Source organism: Nicotiana sylvestris, chromosome 12 (genome assembly GCF_000393655.2).
Source record: "Nicotiana sylvestris chromosome 12, ASM39365v2, whole genome shotgun sequence".
NCBI classification, from domain to species: domain Eukaryota; kingdom Viridiplantae; phylum Streptophyta; class Magnoliopsida; order Solanales; family Solanaceae; genus Nicotiana; species Nicotiana sylvestris.
In genome coordinates, this window is record NC_091068.1 from 57,996,985 (window position 1) to 58,021,026 (window position 24,042).

At 37.5% G+C, this 24,042-nt stretch overlaps 1 protein-coding gene across 1 annotated transcript; it reads left to right on the forward strand.

Moving 5' to 3' along the window:
* The first annotated feature begins 6,746 nt into the window (after positions 1-6,746).
* Positions 6,747-15,608, forward strand: LOC104216993 (protein ESSENTIAL FOR POTEXVIRUS ACCUMULATION 1-like). The gene is made up of 12 exons (XM_009767145.2): positions 6,747-7,066; positions 7,659-7,706; positions 7,794-7,867; positions 8,955-9,737; positions 9,831-9,924; positions 10,045-10,203; positions 10,309-11,073; positions 11,266-13,268; positions 13,350-13,461; positions 13,572-13,644; positions 14,518-14,666; positions 14,897-15,608. The coding sequence occupies exons 1-12, from the start codon at positions 7,000-7,002 to the stop codon at positions 15,220-15,222; spliced, it is 4,653 nt and encodes a 1,550-aa protein (XP_009765447.1). The 5' UTR covers positions 6,747-6,999; the 3' UTR covers positions 15,223-15,608.
* The last annotated feature ends 8,434 nt before the right edge of the window (positions 15,609-24,042 follow it).

A 24,042-nucleotide genomic window follows, 5' to 3' on the forward strand; every position in this document is an offset into this window, starting at 1 on the left:
TAATCAAAACGAGGGCCAATTTGTTTGCACATCTCGACTAACTAAAGATCTAATCAATTAATTAAGGGAAGCTTATGGGAATTCTATTTACTTTGAACTAAAAGTTCGACCACACTAATTAACTGAGGCTCATTGCGTTAGTTGACAAAATAATTGAGTGGGCCCCTTTGAAAAGTGCCTTCAAACTCAGGCTCGAAATGAGCCTAGTTAATGATGAGAAGAGGCGCCCAAATTCGATTATCCTTTAGCTGGGCCTGCATTGCGCGCAGTTTTCATGCTCCAAAGTATTCATGCCACTCAAATAATGCCCATTAACTTATGTCGACATGGACGCGAAATCGAATTAAACAAACTCCCATTCTGATTTTAGATAGTAAAACAATGTAACTAAGCTAAACTTTAATTCCACCTTTCATGCAATTTTGGGCCAATCTTGCCATAACGATGTATCGACAATAAACAGACTGGTTATTTAGTTTAAAGAGAAACCTCAACTGCAAGCAAAGGCAAATACCAAAACCATTTGAACCCCAGGTGATGGGATCATGTTTCTAGCTATGAGCAAGCAAACCATTACTTGGCATTCTCAACAAATTTAGAGATGAGTTGATGCTAAAACAACCCTGATCGTAGCAGAGACTGAACGAATACCCCCAAGCCTACAATCATCACACAAGTTCGCTACAACAGCCCTACAACCCATTTATACAAATACAGAACTTGAGCTCATCTATCCTACTTAGTTAAAACTCAGAATTCATCTAAAGCTACAAATAAACTCAACATGAACCAGGAAGAGACATATGTGACAAGAGACCAAACTAATTATAAAATCTGACTGATTTTCAGAAGTAGAAGAAACTACATTTACAGGCTAGTATGACACAACTTGCCACTTAATCAAATAAACATCTTGTTCTTCCATTTCACATGTCCGAGAATGGGAGATACCTGGTAAAATCAGAGCAAACAATAGGGAGGCTGCAGGGTGAGGTGAGATTCAGCAAACTAACAACAACAATTCCAGCTTGCTCAAACCATTTCAATCCCAGAAAGAGTCAAAATCACTTCAAATTTTAAGAAAACCCAAAGAAACACACAGCCTCAATATTTTTCTCAAAGAGTCAATTTTTCAGTGTTTTAATTTTCTCAATGAAACAGTGCCTCAATGAAACAGTGAGAAATTTTCAGTGTTTTCTCTAGCCGTTTCTAGTTTTCGGAGTTTTCAGCTCTTAAACTCTGCCTTGAAAGGCAAGAAAAGCTGCCTTTATAGGCAAGGCACTAGGGCAGCTGAAAGAAAATAGATTTTTCATTTTGACCCTTTTAATATTTTCGTTTTTGCTCAAAAGACTTAGTTTAAAACATCAGATTTCATATAAGTCCTCACCCCACTTTCCTAGAAGCTTCCTAATTCAGTTACTGAGATTCCTCCCACCTACAGTTCCTAAATTACCCTTTTAAGCCCTGTTTCTTAATAGGAACCCAAATGGGTAAAATTGACCCGATAATTAAACCAAAATTTGGGCTCAATTCTGACCCAATGACCTAAATCAACCCCCTTGGGGTGAGGTCTGCAATGGCTTCAAAGCCCAACAACAAGATAAACTAAATCAAATCAGTCAACAAACAAAGGGCAAACACTTGAATGATTTCGAGAATTAAAACCTACACTAATCAACTGATTACTACACACAAATAAGCAAGAAATTAACCAAGTTATTAAAATGACCCTAATTAAATTAACTGGGTGACTAAACGAGATATGAAATCAGAACTTTAAACGGGCTGATAACACAACTAAGGAAACAGAAAACAAACTTTCACAAAGGAAACGAAAAAAAACAACGAACAAAAGATAGTTTAAACCCGGCGGATTGGTCGAGTTTCAGCCAGACCAGTAGAAGAAAATTAAACTAAAGAAAAGGGAAGGAGAAGAAAGAATAGACAAAAGAGGAGAAGAGAACTTACCAAATCAAGACTCGAAACCTACTGGAGACAAATGAACTAACAAAACTAATGTCGATCCATTGTTCTTTGTCAAGAACAACTGAACGACGTCAGTTTTGCTGAATCCAAACTTCAAAGCTCGAAATAATAGTCCCCCCATGATCATGCATGCTACCAGGTTCGATGAAAAATGATTTTGAACTTTAGGGGTTGAACTTGGCCTCCAGATTCGAAGAGTTTGGGGTTAATTCGAGGGTAAAGGGTTGGATATTTGGGATGGGGAGGTTATGGTGATCATTTGGGGTTGATTTGGTGGGAAAAGGAGTCGGCGCCGCCGGGCAGAGGGTTGGGAATTCTAGGACGGCGACTAGAGTTTGAGGTTTCGATTTGAAATTCGAACGGTTGGGGTTCGATTTGAGGGAAAAGGGGTGCGGATCTGGGATGTGGAGATGGAGGAGGGTATTTGGTGTAAGTTTGGTGGTAGTTTGCGGTGGCGCCGCCACCGGCGGTAGAGGATTTGGGGGTGGCTAGCTAGGGTTTCGGGGGTGTTTTCTGATGAGGGTGATGAACAAAAGGGAGTTCTGGGGGGGGTAGGGTTATTCAGACATTTAAATATATATGAAGCATCAGTTCTGAGCCGTTTGATCAAGAGGAGATCAACGGCTCAAATTACACAGTCCAAACGGCGTCGTTTTAATTTGAGGGGGGATGGACCGGGTAATGGGCGGGTTTGGGCCGGATTGGGCAGTTTTAAGAGCAAGAATGTTTGGGCCTGGGGTTTGCAGCCCAAGCCAGCTTCTTTATTTGTTTTCTTTTCTTTTCTTTCTTTTTTCTCCTTTTTTTCAATTTTCTTTTAGTTTCCTTTTAAATCAAAATTAAAAATAATCCTAAATTAATCACTAATCAAATTATCCTATTGCATTAATTAACTCTAAATAACATTTACCACAAATAATTAACAACCAAATTCAAAGAAAAACTATCAAAATTCGAAATTAAAAATTAAAAGTGCAAAATAAACTATATTTTTGTAATTTTTTCCATTTTTATAAAATAAACTAATTTGCTAATTAATCCTAAAATGTAGATTTAAATCCTATATGCAAATGCAACATATTTTTGTATTTTTTGTTAATTAAATAAAATAAATATGCACAGACAAATGCAAACTTTTAACATAAAATGCCACGAAAATCCACAAAATTGCAAACACCGAAAGAAATTATTTTGTTTTGAATATTTGGGAGTAATTCATATAGGGCAAAAATCAGGTGCTCACAACTTGGTTAACTAATAAGTAGATAAAAAGTTAATAAAATAACCTACCCTACTCCCCACATGGCATTATGCTACCATTCAAGCATATGACTCATAGTCATATATGCTTGTGTGGCAATGCAACATGTAAAGTCATTTAATGACTCATAAGGAAGGACTTGAAATAGTAGTCACTTTAAAAAATCTGATTCTTGGTTAATTTTAAAAAAACCTCTTGTCTTTGAGCAAGAAACGTGAAGGAACAAAACCAAAGTCTTCCAAAATTCTAAAACCAAAAAACGTGAGAAAGGAAGAACAATTTTCGTTCAATAATTCAACTTCTTAGCCAAAATAAATCTCAATTGAAATTTCAAAAGCATCAACAATTTACATTTGTATTATGTATTGAACCAAAAATGTGAAAACAAACAATAGCAAGAACATTTTCTTGCTTGGTTCATACACTATAACGCCAAGAGCAGAAGCTTAATTCAGTTCAAATTTTGCGGTTCTAAAAAAGTACAGTGCAATCTTCGCCAAGAATATTATACAGATTTTTCCCGACTCCAAGTATGTTAAGGCCATCGCTTCTTTCTTTTGGCATGGTCCAAATTATACTGAAGAAACGAGCAAATACACGGTTTTCTATAAATTATTATATTTATAGAAATAGTAGGGGTGTCTATATTCTTGATTCCTCATGAGAATTATTATTATCTTCTATTCATGGGTCTCAAAATAATATGCAGTTAAAAAAGTTTATCCAGAAGAAATATCGAGATTATTATGTATTTTTCATGCATTTCACTCATTTATACATGTGCATTGACCCATAACGAGATGTCGTTATATACGCGTATATATGTAAATATATGTATATGGGATATGGGAAAAGGTTACGGTGTTATATATGCATCACCACCTGATTAGCTGGTATATGATGATGATGTTGCCCACAGTGGCTGAAATATGATTCAAACGGCGTTATATACGCATATATATGTATATATATGTACATGAGATATGAGAAAAGTTATGGTGTTATATACGCACCACCACTTAATCAACTGGTATACATTGATGATTTTGCCCACAGTGGCCAATATGATATGATGGGATACCCTCAGAGACTGATGATGATATGAAACATGTACCTATGCACGACATGATATTCATACGCATATGCATGACGCTAAAAGTAATTTATGATTTACAAAGTTATTCGGACTTACAGGTTGAGTCATGTACTTTATATTCCTTCCATGTCTCTTATGTAGTTATTTATGTGCCTTACATACTCGGTACATTATTCGTACTGACATCCCTTTTGCCTGGGGACGTTGAGTTTCATGCCCGCAGGTCCAGATAGACAGGTCGAGAGTCCTCCAAGTAGACTATCAGCTCAGCAGAAGATGTTGGTGCGCTCCATTTGCTTCGGAGTTGCGAGTTTGGTTAGTATGATTTTGACGTGTATTGTTTGGTATGGTGGGACTCTGTCTCGACCTTTATGACATTTATGTACTCTTAGAGGTTTGTAGATAATACATATGTCGTGTACATGAAAGATTGTGCGGCCTTGTTGGCCTATGTTTCGTGTTTATAAAAGATCATGTTGGCCTATTAGGCCCGTATGTCAGGTTTATATGATGATGTAATAAGAAAGATATGTTATGTTGGTACTCGGTTGAGTAAGGTACCGGGTGCCCGTCGCGGCCCATTGGTTTGGGTCGTGACAAAAACTTTACTAATTGCCTAAGAAATATAGTTAAGCTTAGTTCCTTGAATAGTTGCATAACTTCTATTCTCTAGCTTTATAATTCGTTCATGACTTTCATTCCGAACGTTGTGAGCTAAGTGCGTAATCAATATAGACTTGTGTTTGATGCCCATGAATCTCAGTATTGATTACTCAGCATGTCATAAATAGTTGAAGCTTCAGTTTTCATAATTAGTTCATGAATACATGTCTCAGTCTAGTTCTATTCAGTAGTCCAGTATCATGTAACTCATTATGGCTCAGTATTTCAGTATCATATGTTGCAGTATGATTTTCAGTTCCTAATTTTAAATCCTTGAATGTTGAACACCTATATTTGGGCCAGAGGCTATAGTTTGTGCTTTATGCATCTTTGGGCTCGAGGGTAGAGTTATGTATACGTATACTTGGGCTCGAGGCCGCAGCTTGTGCACATATATATTGGGCCTGAGGTCGTAGTTTATTTATTGAGATAAACAGGTGGTTCATCATTGAGAAGAGAGAGTATTCATATCCTTACTTCCTTTGTGTAGTTCAGTTATCAGTTCATTTATCAGGTATCAACATCAGTTATGAGATATAAGTTATCAGTTTAGTTTCAATTTCAGCATTTACAGTTCTTTCTTTTAGTTTCTTTACATACCAATGCAATTCAAAATGTAGTGACTTCCCTTTTGCTCGGGGCTTGCATCTCATGATACATGTAATAATTTATAGGTTGGCTATTCAGAGCGTTTGTATTCTCGTACCATCTATTTGATAAGCCCCAGTTCTTTCGGGGCATTATCGTTACTTTACAGTCTTTTAGTATTTACAGACAATCAATAGTTTCAGTACTTCATTATAGGCTTCATAGACTAGAGTCACAGTTAGACAGAGTCACAGACTTTTCATGTTAAGCAATGTTGACTACATATATGTTTCAGACTTACATTAGAGTTTTCACACTTTGATTTATATCACTCAGACTTTCAGTATACCAGCATGTGTTAGTTTATCTTCCGCATTCAGTATGTTATAATATCACATGTTGATTCAGCCAGCTAGTTGGTTCGCTCTGTCATATATAGTTAGGCACCGGTGTCGTGTTATGTCCAGGCCTAGGTTCGGGGCGTGACAACATATTATATTTAGATATCCAAGGAGGAGTGTTATGAAATATTATATTATGGTGGATGTCTATAACTCCTAAAGGAGTAATACCCACTACTCTTATCCATTATCTACGTAACTTCGATTACTCCACAACTTATGGTTATAACTCCCACATCTCCATAGCCATCCTCTTGATCTTCCCCATGATCCCAATGGTTAATACCATATTTAAAGTAACATTATTGTAAGCTTCTATAAAACCCTATAAACAGAGGTATCGGGGATTATGTAGCCTATACACTTGGGAAACACTTGAAATAAGAAAGTTCTCTTTCCTCTCTACATCTCTCGTCTATTTTCTTGTTTTATATTTATTACTTTGAGTTTAATTTCTTAACAAGTACTCCCTCTGTTTTAATTTAGATGAGGTAGTTAGACTCGGTACGGAATTTAAGAAATAAAAAAGATTTTTGAAACTTGTGGTCGTAAAAGCTTAAGGGGTAAAAGTTTTGCGGGGCCATGAAATTTGTGTGGTTACAAAAGTTTCTCATTAAGTATAAAATGCATACAATGAGTAAAATAAAAAGTTTAAAGTTAAATTATTTCTAATTGTAGAAAAAAATGGAACGGACTAATAAGAAAATTGTGTCACCTTAAATATTAGTACCTTTTCTTTTTTATTTTTTTGTTTGAAGATGATTTGGGTCTAGTGACCAAACCCTCGAGCCTTTTCTTCTCCGTCATCTATCCCCGACTCGTCCATCTCTCTCTCTCAGTCTCCCTGCAACACTGTTCTCTCCGAACCCTAAAATCTCCTCCCCGCATTCGGTATTCACTTCGTTTCTCATTTGACTCTTCAATTTCCACTCTCTCTTGCTGGCTCTTCCGTTTCATTTCTCTCGAATCGATCCTTTCTTTTCTGAATCTTCTCTGACACAAAGGCCATGGCCGAAGGGAAGCTCGATCTCCCTGACGATCTCCTTTCCTCTAACCCTTCCGATCACTCCAAAGGTCCTCTTTATTTTGTTTATTCTTACTTTGTATTTTAATTTCGGTTGGATTCGAAGGATGATTGTCTAATGCTTGATTTAGGGGTTATTGATCTTGTATATGAATTTTAAACTTCGTGCGATGCTTGCTTCAATTGAGATACAACTTGAATTCTAGGGCTTCAGATCAGGCGCTATGTTGCAAAATGCTGTTTTCTCTGTATTTAGTTGTGTCGATTTGCTTGCTTTGAGTGTGTGAGATGTATCAGTCCATCACGAGAAGAAAATGATGCCAATTTCTTCACTCAAAATACAGTGTAGGATTGAGCCTTTAGGTTAATGTTAACTGGACTAGAGGCATTGCTGTTAGATTTGCTTCTCATGAACATTTTAAGATTAATAGTTTACGAGTTTTATTTATCCGTAGGGAGTTGTTGATTTCTCACTAAAGTGTCATGTTCTTCTAGTGTTGGGATGTTCTATATATTGGTATATTCAGCCCAATAGCTGCTAGTAGTTTTTCATTATCCATGCAAAGTCTTTGCTTTTTATTTCTGGAGTAGAAATTCGGTCCCATTTTATCGTGTTTTACAGTTGCTAAGAAACATCTGCAGGTAGCGATGACAGCAAGCCTTTCATGGGCCAGCTTGATATTTCCAAAGGTAGAAATATTTTTCATTCTTGATTCTGATTGCGTGAGTGCTATTGATCTTCTTCTGATTCTTTTTTACCTTCTCACATCACTTTAGATCAAGCCATGGTGGACAGCAGCATTCCTTTGTCTCCACAATGGCTTTATGCTAAACCAAGTGACACAAAGATGGTGAGTTTTTGGTCATTTCCATGTCAAGCTTACATGCAGAGTAATGATTTCCCTATTTCTGCTATACAATGGATAATTTCATGATACTAACTATTTTGAAGGTACAGATTGAGTCAATGGAAACTTCTGCATAGTTATTTTTGGACTTTTGGACCCTAAGCTCTGCTTTTGTGGCACTATCTCTAATAGCATGAGTTCTCAAAAAAAAAAAAAAAATCTCATTACAATGAGTTTTATTTTCATTTTCACCTATTATTATTTGGAATACCTAGAGAGATGGTTTGCAGTTTGAGAGGAGTCGCAGATTCTTGTAAGACCAAGTTGAGATGTGGATGTAAAGTAGTCCCACCTGGAGTTACAACATGATCTTGAAATCAATAGAGCATATAAAATAATTTTTAACCTTAAAAATGTTTCTTGGACATGATTGATACATTTTTACTAGCTTTGTCTGTGATATGATGAATTGTACTTGATCAGCCGAAACAAAATAAAAAAAAAAGATAGTTTGTTCCATTTGGAAATTCTCCTCGCTAAGTTAACAGGGCACCCTTGAGAATTAAGTGTTTTGTTGTTGAATTAGACCTTGTGATTTTTTATGGTTTTTAATGCCCATCACCCAGAGGAAATACTTTCATCCTGAATGTCCATTAGTGTTGGTCTCCTAACAAATCCAAGTTTTAAAATTGATATTTAGTATTTAGAAACTGTCACCGTTGATCCAAGCTGTCCTTATTTATCTGAACAAAAAAAGCTAGCTTGAAACAACCCGAAAAAAGATTTCCTATAAATTTTGGCTGTATTCTGTCACCTTGTGGCATTATTTCCTCCTAGACTTTTGTACATATAAAATTCTTTAAGTGGCAGTTACCATTTTCTGCTGCTGTATTAAAGAGAACTCAAGAAAATTTTCCTTCATTTGCTACTTTCATGTTGTGTTAATTCACCTGTGATTTTTTAAGATTTGGATTTCCAGTCTTTTCTATGCAAATATCTCATGTGCCAGAGGTTACACTTGCCCTATTCTGTTATACTGCTTAAAGTTTTTCTTGTAAAGTGTTTTCTACCCGTGTTCTATTCACCATAGGAAATGCATCCACCGAGCTCTTTGTCACTTGGAAGTTCTGCTGATTCAAGTCAAAAGGAGGCCTGGTGTACAGATATGCCTGAGGACAAAAAGGATTGGAGAAGAACGCCAGTGGATACTGAGAGTGGTTGCCGGTGGCGTGAGGAAGAGAGGGAAACTAGCTTGCTTGGTCGAAGAGAACGAAAGAAAACCGATCGTGATGTTAATAACCGCAATTCTGGGCTTGATACAAGACGTGATAGCAAGTGGTCTTCTAGGTGGGGTCCTGATGGCAAAGAAAAAGAAAATCGCAGTGAGAAAAGGATAGATGTAGATAAGGAAGATGTTCATAATGATGGTCAACCATTTCTCGCTAACCGTGCTGTCTCGGAGCGGGAGTCAGATTCTCGTGATAAGTGGCGTCCACGCCATAGAATGGAAGGTAACTTTGCGGCTCCAGGTTCCTATCGTGCTGCCCCAGGCTTTGGACAGGAACGAGGAAAAGTAGAAGGGTCAAATGTGGGATTTAACTTGGGTCGTGGGAGGTCTGCTGTGACTATTGTAAGACCTTCCTCTGGGGGTGCAATTGGTGCTTCACCATTTGAGAATTCTGTTGCTGGAAAACCAAGCATCTCAGCTGGCATATTTTGTTATCCAAGGGGGAAAACTCTTGACATATACCGCATGCAAAAGCTTGGCTCATCTCTTTGTAGCATGCCTGAAAATATGGAAGAAGAACCCCCAGTTACTCAAGTAATTGCTATTGAACCATTGGCTTTTGTTGTTCCTGATGCTGAGGAGGAGGTGAGCTAAATCGATTGCTTCATTTAATCAGTCTTGTCGGTTTAGTGTGCAAGAAATATTTGATACCATAAATTTACTTGATCATTCTTACAGGCTGTCCTCAATGACATATGGAAAGGTAAAATTACTGGTAGTGGTGTTTCTTACAATCCTTTTAGAAAGGGTCAATCAATGGATGATGTCACAGGTAACTGTCTTTCAAACACTGTCTTAGGATGCACTACTGAGTGCTACTGCTATCCTGTCCATTATCTTTTTGTTGGAGTAGGAGCACAGGATTCTCTCTGATTGTTTTTGTACTTCCCAGAAACTGTGGATACGGAGCCCAACAATCCAAAGCAGGGTGCTCCCTCTGCTGATGTCACCGAAGAGACAGCTGATAGGTTACTGAAAACTTCAAAAGGTGTTGAAGAAGCCAATGCCTATAGCTTTTCTTATGAGAATGGTGTCAAGGTCAAGTTGGATGGTGAGTAAAGTATTACCTCTGTTTATTTTGGAATTAATTATTCGCTCTTCTCATCAATATAGCTTTACCTGTTGACTTCTGACAAAGAACTTGTTCTTGATTTAGGTGGAGATAATCATGAAGGACAGAAAGAGAGAGTTTCTGAATCTATTACTGCAGATGAAAGATTGTTGTCCAGGAAGAGAACTGTCAATAATGACTGCTTGAAAGTCATTAGTGGGTCCAAATCTGATACTTCTGAGGTCAGCTTACCAGAGTCTGGAGTAACCAGGGCCCCTGTCTTTGAGAACATCCAACAACATGTTGCCTTTGATGTCAGTTCAAAGGTTCCTGATGATTCAAATTCCCTATTTGCAAAGTCCTCTTCAGAAATCTACTGGAACAACCTTCTGGGAAGGGGTACCCCACCTGAGGAGTTGAGTTTGTATTATCGTGATCCACAGGGCGAAATCCAGGGGCCATTTCTTGGAGCTGACATCATCTCATGGTTTGACCAGGGTTTTTTTGGAACTGACTTGCCAGTTCGGTTGGAAGATGCCCCTGAAGATTCACGTTTCTTTGAACTGGGTGACATAATGCCCCATTTGAAATTTGGACATGAGTATGTTGGTAACATCAATCTTTCTCAGGTAGAACCATCTGCTGTACTAGAGGGGAAGTTGGACTCTGGTTTACATTGCTCAGCTTCTGTTTCTGAGATGGTTGGTTCTGCTGCCCTGGATGGCTTGAGCTGGCCGACATCTGATTTTGATGGCCAAAATGGCCTTGGTGGACATCGTAATCAGTCAGTACCTGATCATCCAGCTCGTCAATTTAAACCGCCTTATTTACAAAATGAAGAGCTTCATGATTTTGTTGCTCAAGACGAAGGTAGGTTAGCGTTTTCACTTTGGATCCTTATTTTTATGCCAATGCATGGCCTCTGGTCGCTTTGGAGGAGAGAACGTAGCCTCTTTCCTTGCAAATAGGCCATCAAGATCTTGATCATTAATATTTAATGCAGTTGACCTTTATCTGTTCTTTTGCTATCTGATTCATTACTTAATGGAAATCCATTTGCAGAAATTGTGTTTCCGGGAAGACCTGGAAGCAGTGGCAATCCTATTGGAAAAACTTCAATAGGACCTACTGATCCTTCAAATATGCACCGTGCAATTCCAAACGCACTGACTGGGGGTCGAGTTCCAAATCAGGAAGAGCCACTGCACCCACTTGGTTTATTATGGTCAGAGCTTGAAGGCACTTCAGGAAAGAGTGGTCCTATCTCAGATGTTCCATTTAGTGGAGGTGGTCAGGATCAGATTCTAAACCCTGTTGCTGCAAGGGTTGCACCATTTGGTGCTAAGACGGAACCAGCCTCTACTGTCGAGACATGGACTGATGCTTATAGAAGAAATGCTGTATCAGAACCCAACTTATATCAAGATGCTACAGATGCCAGCCACTTGTTGCACAGGGACCACGAACTGAACCGGTTTGAGTTGGCAGATAAGCTGTTCTCCCAACAACTTCAACAACAGCATCCTAATAGTTTGATGTCTTCTCATAATAGTCATTTAAATGAAGCAATGCTGGAACAAGGGGCAAACTATAATTCAATACATCAACCGCAGTTGGCGAGTCAGACTGGGCAGGACTTGGAACACTTTATGGCTCTTCAGCTGCAGCAGCAGCAGCAGAGACAGTTACAGCTTCAACAACAACTGCAACAACAGCAACAGTTCCATCAACAGCAAATGCTACTGAAAGAGCAACAGTCCCATGCTAGACAGCTGCTTCTTGAACAATTATTGCAGAGTCAAATATGTGATTCAAGTCGTGCACAATCACGTCTTGGTTCTATTAGGCATAACAGTGCTCTGGAGCAGGTGTTGATTAAACAGCAAATTCTGAGTGAACTGCAGCAGCGTTCACATCTTCCCCCAAGACATGCTGAACCATCTATTGAGCATCTCATTCAAGCAAAATTTGGTCAAATACCGCGTCAAGGGCATCAAAATGATTTGATGGAGCTCCTATCTCGGGCAAAGCATGGACAGCTGCACCCTGTGGAACATCAAATCCTTCAACAGGAACAAGTGCATGAGAGGCTAAGGCAACGTTTGGAAATGGAGGAAGACAGACAGATTGGTTCTGTCTGGCATGTAGATGAAACTGGTCAGTTTCTCCGAAATCCAGCTGTTGCTCGTCGAGCCAACTCTGGATTTGGCCCATTAGATATTTACCAACTGCAACAGATACCCCTTCCTGAAGAGCATGTCAGTCATCTGGAAAGGAATTTGTCAGTGCAGGATAGACTTCAGCGGGGTCTCTATGACTCTGGATTACTGCCTTTAGAACGTACAATGTCAGTACCTGGTGGTGGTCCTAGTGTTAATTTGGACGCTGTAAATCCTCTATTGCGTGCACAAGGTTTAGAAATGCAAGATCCAAATTCAAGAATGCAATCAGCTGGTCATATGCCTGGGTTTTCGACTGGAACCCACGCGCAATCTCCTCACCATCCTTTGTTTTCCAATCAATTTCACGCTCCGAATGCAGATACAATTGAAAATCATTGGCCTGAAAGAAATGGTCAGTTACCAGTTGATTGGATGGAAACTCGGATTCAGCAACTGCATCTTAATGGTGAGATGCAAAGAAGGGATTTTGATGTCAAAAGGGCTTCTGAAGATCAAAGTATGTGGATGTCAGCTGGTGCTAGTGATGACAGTTCAAAGCGATTACTTATGGAGCTGCTCCAGCAAAAATCTGGCCAGCAGTCAACTGAGAAAGCAGAAATGACCAGGGGGATTTTGTTTGAGAGGGGCTTTCACTCTGGTCAGTTTTCGGGGACAAATGCTTCAAACTGTTCGTTCAACCCTCTTTTGGACCAGGATACGAGTCTAAACCAAGCCTTTAGTGTTGGGTCATATGGTTCTAATTCAGGTTTGCCACCACAGAGAGATCACGTAGATGAGATTGCCAGTAGTCTTAATGTTGGTGAGAGATTGCCCTTCAAATCTCATTCTGGAGCTTTATCTGAAGTTGAACCTGCCTTTTCCAGCATCAATGATGCCTCTCTGGTAATTTACAAGATCCCATAGGCATCTTATATGTGGTGGCAATGAAGATGTGCTCTTACATGTCAAGATGGTTATCTGCAGGTGTATCTTGAGGCTCGAGAAAGTATCGGTGGGCAAGCTGGTGTGATGACTGTAGAGGGGGAAATGCCAGTTGTTAACTTGCTTAGCAGGCACAGTTCACTTGGGACTGGAGGTACTCTCTCTCTCTCTCCCTCCCTCCCTCCCTCCTCTCTCTCTCTCTCTCTCTCTCTCCAAAAGAAGATTTTATTGTTTGAAAGATTTAATGTTTTAAAATCATCTCAGGTGGAAATCTTGACTTCTACAATGACAAGAGTGATAGAGGGGATTCGATTGCGGAGGAAATTCCGATGGAACGGTAAGTGCTATCTTCTGCTTCTTCATGGAAAGGAAAGGATTTATCATTATTGGTGTCATTGTGATGGGCATAGTTGGTAGTTTGGAAAATGAAGTAAAGTTTGTGCTTCAACAGCTGCAACAATTTTATTCGTATAAAATGCTCTGGAAGAGGAAACTGCTAGTTGTAATTCCTGAAGCAGTAGGATTTATTGCCAAGATTCTATTACAAAAAGAATGTTCTCTTATTATAGAGTAGGCTGGCTTGCTTAGAAACTGAATTATTGCTTCAGTACTGAACATTTTTGGTCCTGATATTTCATTCTATTGCCCACCATCTTCATTTTACTGATATTTATAATGGTACATGCATGTATAATCTTTCTCAAGGTAGTGGTGAGCTCTTTTCACACACTACCCTCCCTAGAACGTGGGATTATACTGGGTTTGTTGTTTTTGTTGTACATACATGTATAATCAAGTGTCGTTAAGGAGCCTCTTCACTAAAGGCGTAATCAGATAATATCAGCATTGTCACTACTACTAGGTTTCAGTCTTAGGAAAGGTGATGTTTGGGCACCGATTTGATTGTTCAAAAACTTTTTCTAAGTTCTGTATGTTTAAAGGTATCACTGTCATAACTTATTAAAATAAAACGTATAACTGTCATAAGAATGTGGAAATTGTTTTGTTATAGTAGTGTTTTCACCCTCCAAAACTGTGTAGCCAAATCTTTGTCTGATCGCGGCCATGCTCTCACAAAAGTTTTCGGTTGCTTTTTTTCCCTTCCCTTTCTTAAAAGGTTAGTTCTTTCATTTATCAGTGTATGGTGTAAAAATCATGCAATAGATAACACTTTCCTGATATGCATCTGTATTTTGTTTTTATTTGGTAGGGTGACAGTGACATCAAAAAGGCTGGATAATATCTTGCTGAAGCGTCCGCCTGTCTTACGAGTTTCTTCGACACAGGAGGGTCTATCTGATCTAACTTCTGATACCCTTGTGAGAAGCAAAAATCCTTCAGACGCCATGGCTTCTGAAAGTAGGCTGTCTTTTTCCTTTTTGTTGCAAACTGTCTTCTGATTGTGTCTTGATTTTACTATGTTTCATTTCTATTTTGCACCTTGAAGATGCATGTGAGGAGTGTACCAGTTATTTTTATCTCTGCTATTCCCATTGTGGCACTTGTAACAGTAAAATTCCCAATCCCCTTGTGCACAAATTCCATCTATCACGAATTGCTTATCATCCTCATTTTAATTCTGTTACTAGGGGGCAAGAGGGAAGCGGGAGGTAACGCAGCAAATCAAGTCCGTGACACCGTGACATCTGGAAAGAAAGATGTGCGGTTCCGACGGACTGCATCTTGTGGTGATGCTGATGTTTCAGAGACATCATTCAGTGACATGCTTAAGAGTAACGCAAAGAAGCCAGCAGCTCAGGAGGCACATGCATCAGAGGCATCGGATGGAACACAATGTGCCCGTAGTGGTAAGAAGAAAGGAAAGAAAGGAAGGCAGATTGATCCTGCTCTTCTTGGATTCAAGGTTACAAGCAATCGCATCATGATGGGTGAGATACAACGGATAGAAGATTAGTGGTAGTACAGTTGTAACTTGTTAGTTTCCCAATTTCTTCTGCTGTACAGATTCGAGTCATCTGTAAAATTTTCCGGTCACATTCTTTTGTTTTACTCCATCCCATTTTCTGTAGGGATGGCTGGTGAGATATAGCTAGCGTTAGGTAGTATAGCCAATTAGTTGGGATAAGATAGGAAAAAGCTTGTATAGATTGATTGGATCTTTATAGATACCAGCTATCAAGCAGAGCAGAGGCAACGTAACATAGAGAGAAATGTTTTCCTTTTTGTTTTTTCCCATCTGATGTGGGGAAATTGATGGCCTTAGCCGATATGATAAGAGCAAAAGGCTATACTAGTAATAAGCTCCTAAACTAAAGAAGGTGCTTGCTGTTTTGCGTTCCACTTGGTGAAACCCACTTTTCACTATCACGACCTTCGTACTTTTATTTTTATTTTTTATTTTCCCTTTCATTACTCTCTGTTCGCCTAGCTAGTATTTCTCTTCTTCAGTTCCTCTTAAATCCATGCACTCATACACGGGACAAAGACTATTACATTCTGTTAACGTGTGCAAGAGTGGGAGTAATTATGTTCAAGATCCATCATTCTTTAATGTTTATCTCACTATCATTTTCCAAAATATTGTTTTCTTATCTGGCCGTGTTTTGTACCCGCTAAATTTGTATCCGCTGTTGATGAGAAAGTCTCTAGGCAATACTCACCCAAAACATAACATAAACAAAATAACGACTCAAATATTGAAAATGTAGTAACTAAGCAGATTAAACTTCTTCAGATACGTCCACAGCATTGTTTCAAGTGTTAGGCTCTCTGTCGTATGATAACTATTTTCCAATGTTAAGCCACAGGTTAGACTACGTTATTGCCTATTTGGTGACCAGCCCATCGAAAAATTTGCAGGCGCAACATGTGCGGATTCATGCGAACAAAGACGTTTGGCAGAATACATAACTAAACCCTTAAACTTGTCTTTTTTTATCAGTTGGACACTTAAACATAGAGTTATTCCTATCAGACCCTTCAACTAAACCATATCTGTGCCAATTAGACACTTTGTAGACCATCCGAGAAAAACTTTTATAAAAATTAAACGCGTATACTATAGTTGCCTCTAACACCTTAAAATATTCCACCTTATAGAATTAACCCCCAAAACAAATTGAAACTCATTTTCAGAAAATAAAAAACCTGACCGGGCTCTAGTGACTTAGTGCCCTAAAAAGCTCACTGAAAAGTTCCTCCGTTCAACTTCATCTCATTTCTTCTTGTTTCGATTTCACTGAAATATCGCGCTATTCTCTCTATTCCTCGTCTAAGTTGGTGTAGCTTACGAGTGCCATGTAAGGAGAACAAGTATGCCAAATGAGAATAGTCAAATCCATGTACACTAAACTTTCTTTTAAAAAAAAACTAAAAGGAAAAATGATGGGTTCACGAGAAGAAGAAGAGAAATAGAATGTAGGGTAAAAGTTAGTTTTAATTGGAATAATATATTAGAATATAACAATAATAGTAATGAATAATTATTTTTCATGTTCACGCGCCCTTCCCCACACACTCATTCATGTCACTACAAAGTGTTTAATTGGCACAAATGTGGTTTAGTTGAAGGGTATGATAAGAACAACTCTATGTTTAGGTGTCCAGTGACAAAAAAAACCAAGTTTAAGGGTCCAATTATGTATTCTGCCAAACATTTTCTAGCGAGAGAACTATCTGGATTGAACAAATTGAGATAGTGGTGTAGTTTGTTATCACGTCAGTCCAACCAAATGAAAGTGACTGGTTCGAATCTCGTGACGCCATTCTATTTTTGTCCTGCCGCACTGTACCTTTCTTACTGCCGATAGAGTGTCTAATTTTCCAAGTCATTTTCAAGCAAAGCAGAGAAGGAAACCCGTGATATTTTCCAAGAATGGCGGCAGCATTCGCCACAGTGGTGAGTGCTTTTACATTTTTTCGATCGATTTTAGTAAGTCACTGGAAATGTAGACAACTCAAAAACTCTCTCGACTCTCCTTAGCTTTATGTTTTTAACATGGCAGAATGACTTAAATGGAACCTATATTTGTCCCACCTTATCATGACAATCTCCAAACTTAACAATTTGTCAATTGAATACTTACGCTCCTTCAAATCGTATATAATAAACGCTTATGATACGACGCTGTTAGTGCGTGTAACACAATCTCGTACACGTAGGATGCCACGTTAAGAAATTAAATCACGTAGGGTCCACGTCATTTATTATGGCCACATAGGAAAATAAAATGGGAAATGATTATTAATCCCCAAACCCAAATTTTTCCCTCATTTTACACTTGCCCGCTTAGATTTAGTCCCTGATGAAGGCGACGACTTGGGTCGGGTTTAGGGTTTAAAACCCTAATGCTGACTGGATGGAAAAGTTCAGTTTAGGGTTTAAAACCCTAATGCTTACTAAAGCAAAAAGTTCAGTTTTTGGCTACCCTAGCATTAATGCTGCACTATCCGGACAAAGCTTATGTCGATCCTTTGCATATTCAAGTCCGAGATCAGCATGCTTATTGTAACATGATTGAAGAAGAAATGGAACGGGAGTTTGTCTGCTCAGCACCTTGCCTTTCTTGAACATTCTTCTACGCTTTTGCTTACAACACCACCATCTTCTGCAACTTCTCATTTTCTCCAAATTATTCTTCTCTTTTTCGTTTACTCTCTTCATTTTTGCTTCTATAGGAGTTGTAGCTTAATTTCTTCTCTACCCCCTGCTCACTGCCTGCTGACTTGTTTTGGCTTACCGGGTCATTCAAATTATAACAATTGATTCAGCTTCTTCAAATATTTTGAAGTTTTAATCACTTTATTTGGGTCAAAGGAGATTTTTTTTTTCAATTCTCAATGGTTCAGATAAAAGAATTGTATCCTTTTTCAAAAGCCATAACCTTATATCCCTTTTAGCTCTGGTTCCAGCTCCCCAAAGTGATATGCCTCTGAAGGAGAATGACTCACAGGAGATAATATTATATGAAGTCCTCAATGAAGCTAATGCTCATAACATCCCATATTTATCCCAAAGAAACCAACTTCTTCCCAAAAATGTCCGTCGTTCATCACAGACCACAGGAAAGAAGTACAGAGGCGTAAAACAGAGACCATGGGGAAAATAGCTTTGGGTATTACATCAAAATAAGGAGAAGGAGAAAGAGAAAGTTGGGTATGGGGAAGAACAAATTACTTATTTGGATCCACACGCTTGCTTCAGTTATTTGGATCCACCCGTTTGCATTTTTCTTTTTTCTTTTTTACTTATTTTATTTTTCATTCTTATTTTAATGATTTTTTCTTTTATTTTAATTATTTATGGTTCAAAATGCTCATATTAACGCTCATTATTCACGTGAATTACACACACTTTATCCAGCTCAACTATTATTTTGCCACATGTGCTTGGTCAACGGTCAGAGAGGTTTGAATAATAGGCTTTGATCAAGTTAAATTGTCTCGGTGATAATAAGTGAAGTTTGGGGATCGACATGACAAAGTGGGACAAGTATAGGTTTCATTTAGGCTATTCTCCTTAAATTTCTCCACTTACTTTAAGTTACAGTCAAATATCGGTTCACTTTCAGTTCCACAAGGTTTCGCTCCTCTCAGAGTTGCAAACCCCTACTACATTTTCTTATACATTGCCTAGTGATGCATCCCTATCTTCATTATCTTCGTCAAGCTGCTTCTCTGTTCTCGCTGCGTCTTGCAACTTCACTTAATCATTCGGCTCTGAGCCTGTCGTCTACCTAGTTTAGTTCGAGCCGCGGCGCTGGTCTGCTTTTTAAATTTTTTTCCTTCCCCGCTAAGCTGCCGTCTACCATGTGCATCTGAACTGAGTTCCTTGAACTACTCAATAAACGTAACTCACATCTGGCCTCTTAAGGTAGATTAGCAGAAACTTAGTTCTGCCAATGACCATTTATCATTACTTGTGTGATGCTAAAGATCTTTAATCCACGTGCTCTCAAATAGATGCTTGATAATTTGCTTAAGATCTCGTCTTATCTCCCATCTACACTAAATTGATAGAGGCGGTCACCTGTGTGAGAAAACTGTCCTCTATTTACCCGACACACCTCAATAATATGAAAAAGAATACACGAAAAAGCATTCCGCTTATGAATGTACAATAAACATTCAAAATGAGAATGTACACAAACATTCAAATAATAAGTTTATGCAAATAAAACTTTTTTTTTATATTCAATAAATAGTAATCATTTGTGAACATCGGAAAAAAATAAATAAAACGCCAATGACTATATAGGCCCACACAGTCCTTAAGATCATGCACGAACAAAAATATGCGTTTCTAGAAGTTGACTGAGTCCACGGTTCTGCAACCATTTGTGCAGATACACTTTATGTTCATTTATTTGCGTGCAACCATGTCTTTCATAAAATTGACTTTAATATCAATGTATTTGGCTTTAAAATTATTTAGGGTCCTTGATGCTTCTTTTTTTTGGGCAGGGACATAAACCTGACCTCCAAGACTACGGTAATGATTCCTGAAATATCAGTTTGACTATCACAAAGACTGTCGCTAGATTAGTATTAACTGATGTACCAACAAATGGTCTAGGCCCTTTTTTTTAACCAAACAATTGATGCGCTACTGAGAAGAGAGCCACAAACTTAGCTCCCATCAAGGATAAAGCTACACTGACTGCTTTTCATCTGCTCTATGATATGACGTCATTATAAACAATAATTCATATTTGGAGGTGGACCTAATCTTATCCATAACTCCTCCACACTTAGCATCAGTACATCCCTTCAGTTCTTGTCATGCCCTTATGGCAAAATGCATAATCAGAAGTTCCTTTATGGTACCTCATTATTCTTATAACTGCTTTATGATGTGCTGGGTCAAGATTGATTTCATATTTGTTTACAAACCTATTGCGAAACATATATTAAGTCTAGCAAACGTATCTTGTATTAGATTACCAACCATACTGTCATAAGACACTCTACTCAGTTGTTTCTCTTATTTTTGGAGTCTTAAGACACAACCTAGCATAGACCCAGGATTTTACTCAAGCGGAGTCAATTACCCAGGATCTTAAGACCAGACACGGAGTTTAAGAAAAAATGAAGATTTTTGAAATTTGTGATCCTAAACAAGTCAAAAAGGAGCCCAAAGTATTTGTCTGGTTATAAAATCTTCTCATTAAGGATAGAATTGTAAGTTTAAGCTAAATTGTTACCAAATTTAGAAAGAGCTCGTTCTTTTTGGAACGGACCAAAAAAGAAATAGGTTCACATAAACTGAAACAGAGGGAGTATATTACTGTAATGATAATTAATGATGGGGATTATGGTGTATATGAAAGTGAATTTTGAATATACCTCTTCCTTTTATTTCCTCATTATGCGTCTAAAAATGTCATTTTAAGATTTTTTTAATAATTTATTTATAAAAATAAAGTTAGATAGAACAATATAATTTTTCAAAATGTGTGCCGCTAAGTTTATATATATAAGTACCTCTTAACAGTTTCTAACCCTTTAAAAGTCTATGAAGGTTGCATTATAGTCTTGAATTTTAGTTTCTATGTTTTACTCTTATATTTGGTTAATAAAATTAACAATTTGAAATACCATAGACAAGATAAACACATAATTTACCAAGACAATAAATAAATACATAAATAATAATATAGACTAACCTCACCTTCATGTAATCCCACAAAAGGAGAAAAATATAACTATGTAATGTATAGACACGAACTTGCAGTCACAAATAACTTTTAAAAATTACTATATACAAATAATAAACTATATGGCATAAATTATTATAACAATTAAAAGCAACTTTAATATGACGCAAATAATAAATTTAAAAGGAACCAATCTAACAAGTTAATATATGGTTAGATTGAACTAATTTAACATTTAACACCAAATACAAAAAAGAAAGCTAATAAGGACCCTAGTTTGTTGGCCATGATACCATGACAATGAATTGTTCGAAACTTCTAATGCACAAACTTGAGCACGTGATTTCACAAAATTTAAAAACTTGGTAAGAAAATGCGCATAGCTGGAATAGATCCTGCGTCCTCTGCCTAAAATTAACCTCGCTTCACCACTGAACTGCCAGTCATTGTGTTTATTAAGGGGATTCATTTTCTTTATAATTGCGTTTGTTTAATATAATTTACACATCCATAACAGAATTTTTCGACGAAGCGGTTCCGTTGAACCCACTAGATCCAACTTGGGTCTGCCCCTGCAACCTAGTATACATGGCATTGTCTTTGTCGATTGGAGTTTTGCAAAATTTTGAATCATTTAAAGAACAATTTCTTTAAATATTTTCTTAAAATCTTTATTTCAAGAGTATATGCGTCTTTACCTTTATCTTTCATCTCCAAGTGAGACATAATAGGTTCTTTACTCCAAATTATTTTTCATATATCAATATGTCATCAACATAAAATGACATAACTACAGAATTGCTCTCAGATCTTTTAATTATAAACATAATGATCCCTTATGAATTATGATAGAGACATTAAAAGTAACCACACTAAGGAACATATATAATCTGACTTGAAGATTATTTGAGGCTATTACAAGATTTGAAAAGTCTACAAATCGTATGTTCGTGGACCTTTGGATGAAACTTTAAGTTATTCCACATAAAATTCTTCACTTAGTTCTCTATTGAGAAAGACGGTCTTTACATCCGTTTGATACAATTATATCAAGCCAGCGAACAATAGCCAAAATTAGACAAATAGAGCTGATTCCACATAACATGTGAGAATGAACCGTCGTCGTCATTCACTTCATGTGGCGCATACCCCTTAGCATCAAGTCATCTGCTTAACTTTAAGAACCCATTTGGTTCAAATAGATTTGTGTTCTTTTAGAAGACCAACTAGTTCTTGAATTTGGTTGATTCTTTTAGACTTCATTTATTCTTTCATTGCATTTATTTATTTATCCGTTGAAGGGCAGAGAAGGGCCTTTTTAAATTTCTCATTTCATATCCAAGAGCACCACTTTTTGGTTGAGATTCATGTAATCTCTTATTATTCTCGTTTGGATCAATTTTGCTCTTAGTCGGACAAGAACTATTCATCTCGCTCCCATTTGGAATAAGAAGAGAATATTTATATTTGCTCCCACTTGAAGCAGGACCACTTTCATTCGCATCCGATGCTGAAGGTGGATCTTGATGAGAAACTAATTTATTATTGCTCAAAACTCCTCCCACTTGAATGAAGATATTCTATTTGATCTAGATCCTCAATTTTATAAGGAGGCAAGTCATTACCTATCTCGTCTTTCTAAGAAACTTCATTCTCAAAGAATTTGACATTTTTTATTCAAATTTAGTCACGCTCCCACTGTCTTGTATCCCCATGAACAAGTAACCTTTTCATGTTTTAAAGTATCTCATATAGACACACTTGCTTCCTCTCTAGTCTCTAGACCAATTTGCTATGAAAGGAGTGTTCACTTTGGCCGCACATCCTAAAATCTCAAAACGCTTTAGGTTGGGTTTCCTGCTAGCTAGTCCGTAACTCACGTGCATTAGGTGTAACTAATTTTTTTAGCACATGGTCATGAACATAGGCAACAATAAATAATGCATCTCCTCAATAGAAAAGCAAGTTTGCTTGAGCCATAATCGATTAAACCATTTGAGGAGCTTCTATCTCCTCCACTCTGCAACATCACTTTTTTGTAGAGTCTTAATGGTCAACTGGTGAACACTTCCTTTTTCATCATAAAAACTCATTTAATAGGGCCAAGATGTATCCATGGCATGGCCTCGATTGGTTCTCAATACATTTATTGATTCGTCTAATTGATCTCAGTCATGTTCAAATATTTCTTAAAGCAAATCATTGCTCAGTTTTATGTGACATCAAATAAACATAACCAAGACGAGTAGTTTTATTAATTTTTAGAAGCTCAATACCTTACCTTCACATTCATAAATGACATACATCCGAATGAATCAATTGCAATGGAAATTCAGTCCTAGTATTATTATCAAATGATTTTCTATTAGCTTTTTTCGGCTAGATTATGTTCACAAGTAGACTTATCCACATGTTTAAAGTTACCCAACAAACATCTTTTTCTAGCATTTGGGTATTCATAAGCCTATATGACCAATTCTAGCATGTTGAATTTCACATTATCCTCATGATTATGTGACAAGGCAAATATGGAAAGCTAACATATGGATTGTTGGAGATGGTGGTTCTGATGGTGTTTCTCTCGAAGGTTTTACTGTGGTTCAAGGTGGCTAGTTGTCTTATGTTTATCAGATGTGGTTGTTTGGTCTCATTATCAGATGTGTTTATCGGACAAGGATAAATATTGGGCTAAAACTCCAGCTGGCTACTTGGGCTCAAAGCTTCAAATATACTAGTTGGGCTCTACACGTTTTGGGCCTGTTTAGAAGAATTGTATTGAGTAGGTTTTTTTATTAGCTGTAAATCTAGTTGTAAATATTGATTCCATTTTTGTTAGTTTGTTATAAGAGAGCAAATAGAGTAGGGACAGGTGGATAGGTTAGTTATACATAGATTCCATTCGTTCTTATTTATATAGGTGCACTGTACATATTACATTCATTCAATATATACAGAAAACTTTCTCTACAAGTTTTTCTTTCAATTCTGTGATGGTATCAGAGCAGGTCTGATCTGCTTTAATATTCTTCTTCTCCTAGCTCGTTTTTTTTACAGATCAAAATTTAAAATATAGCTGTTCACTACAACAATGTCTACTAAAGCTCAGACCACTGATGTAG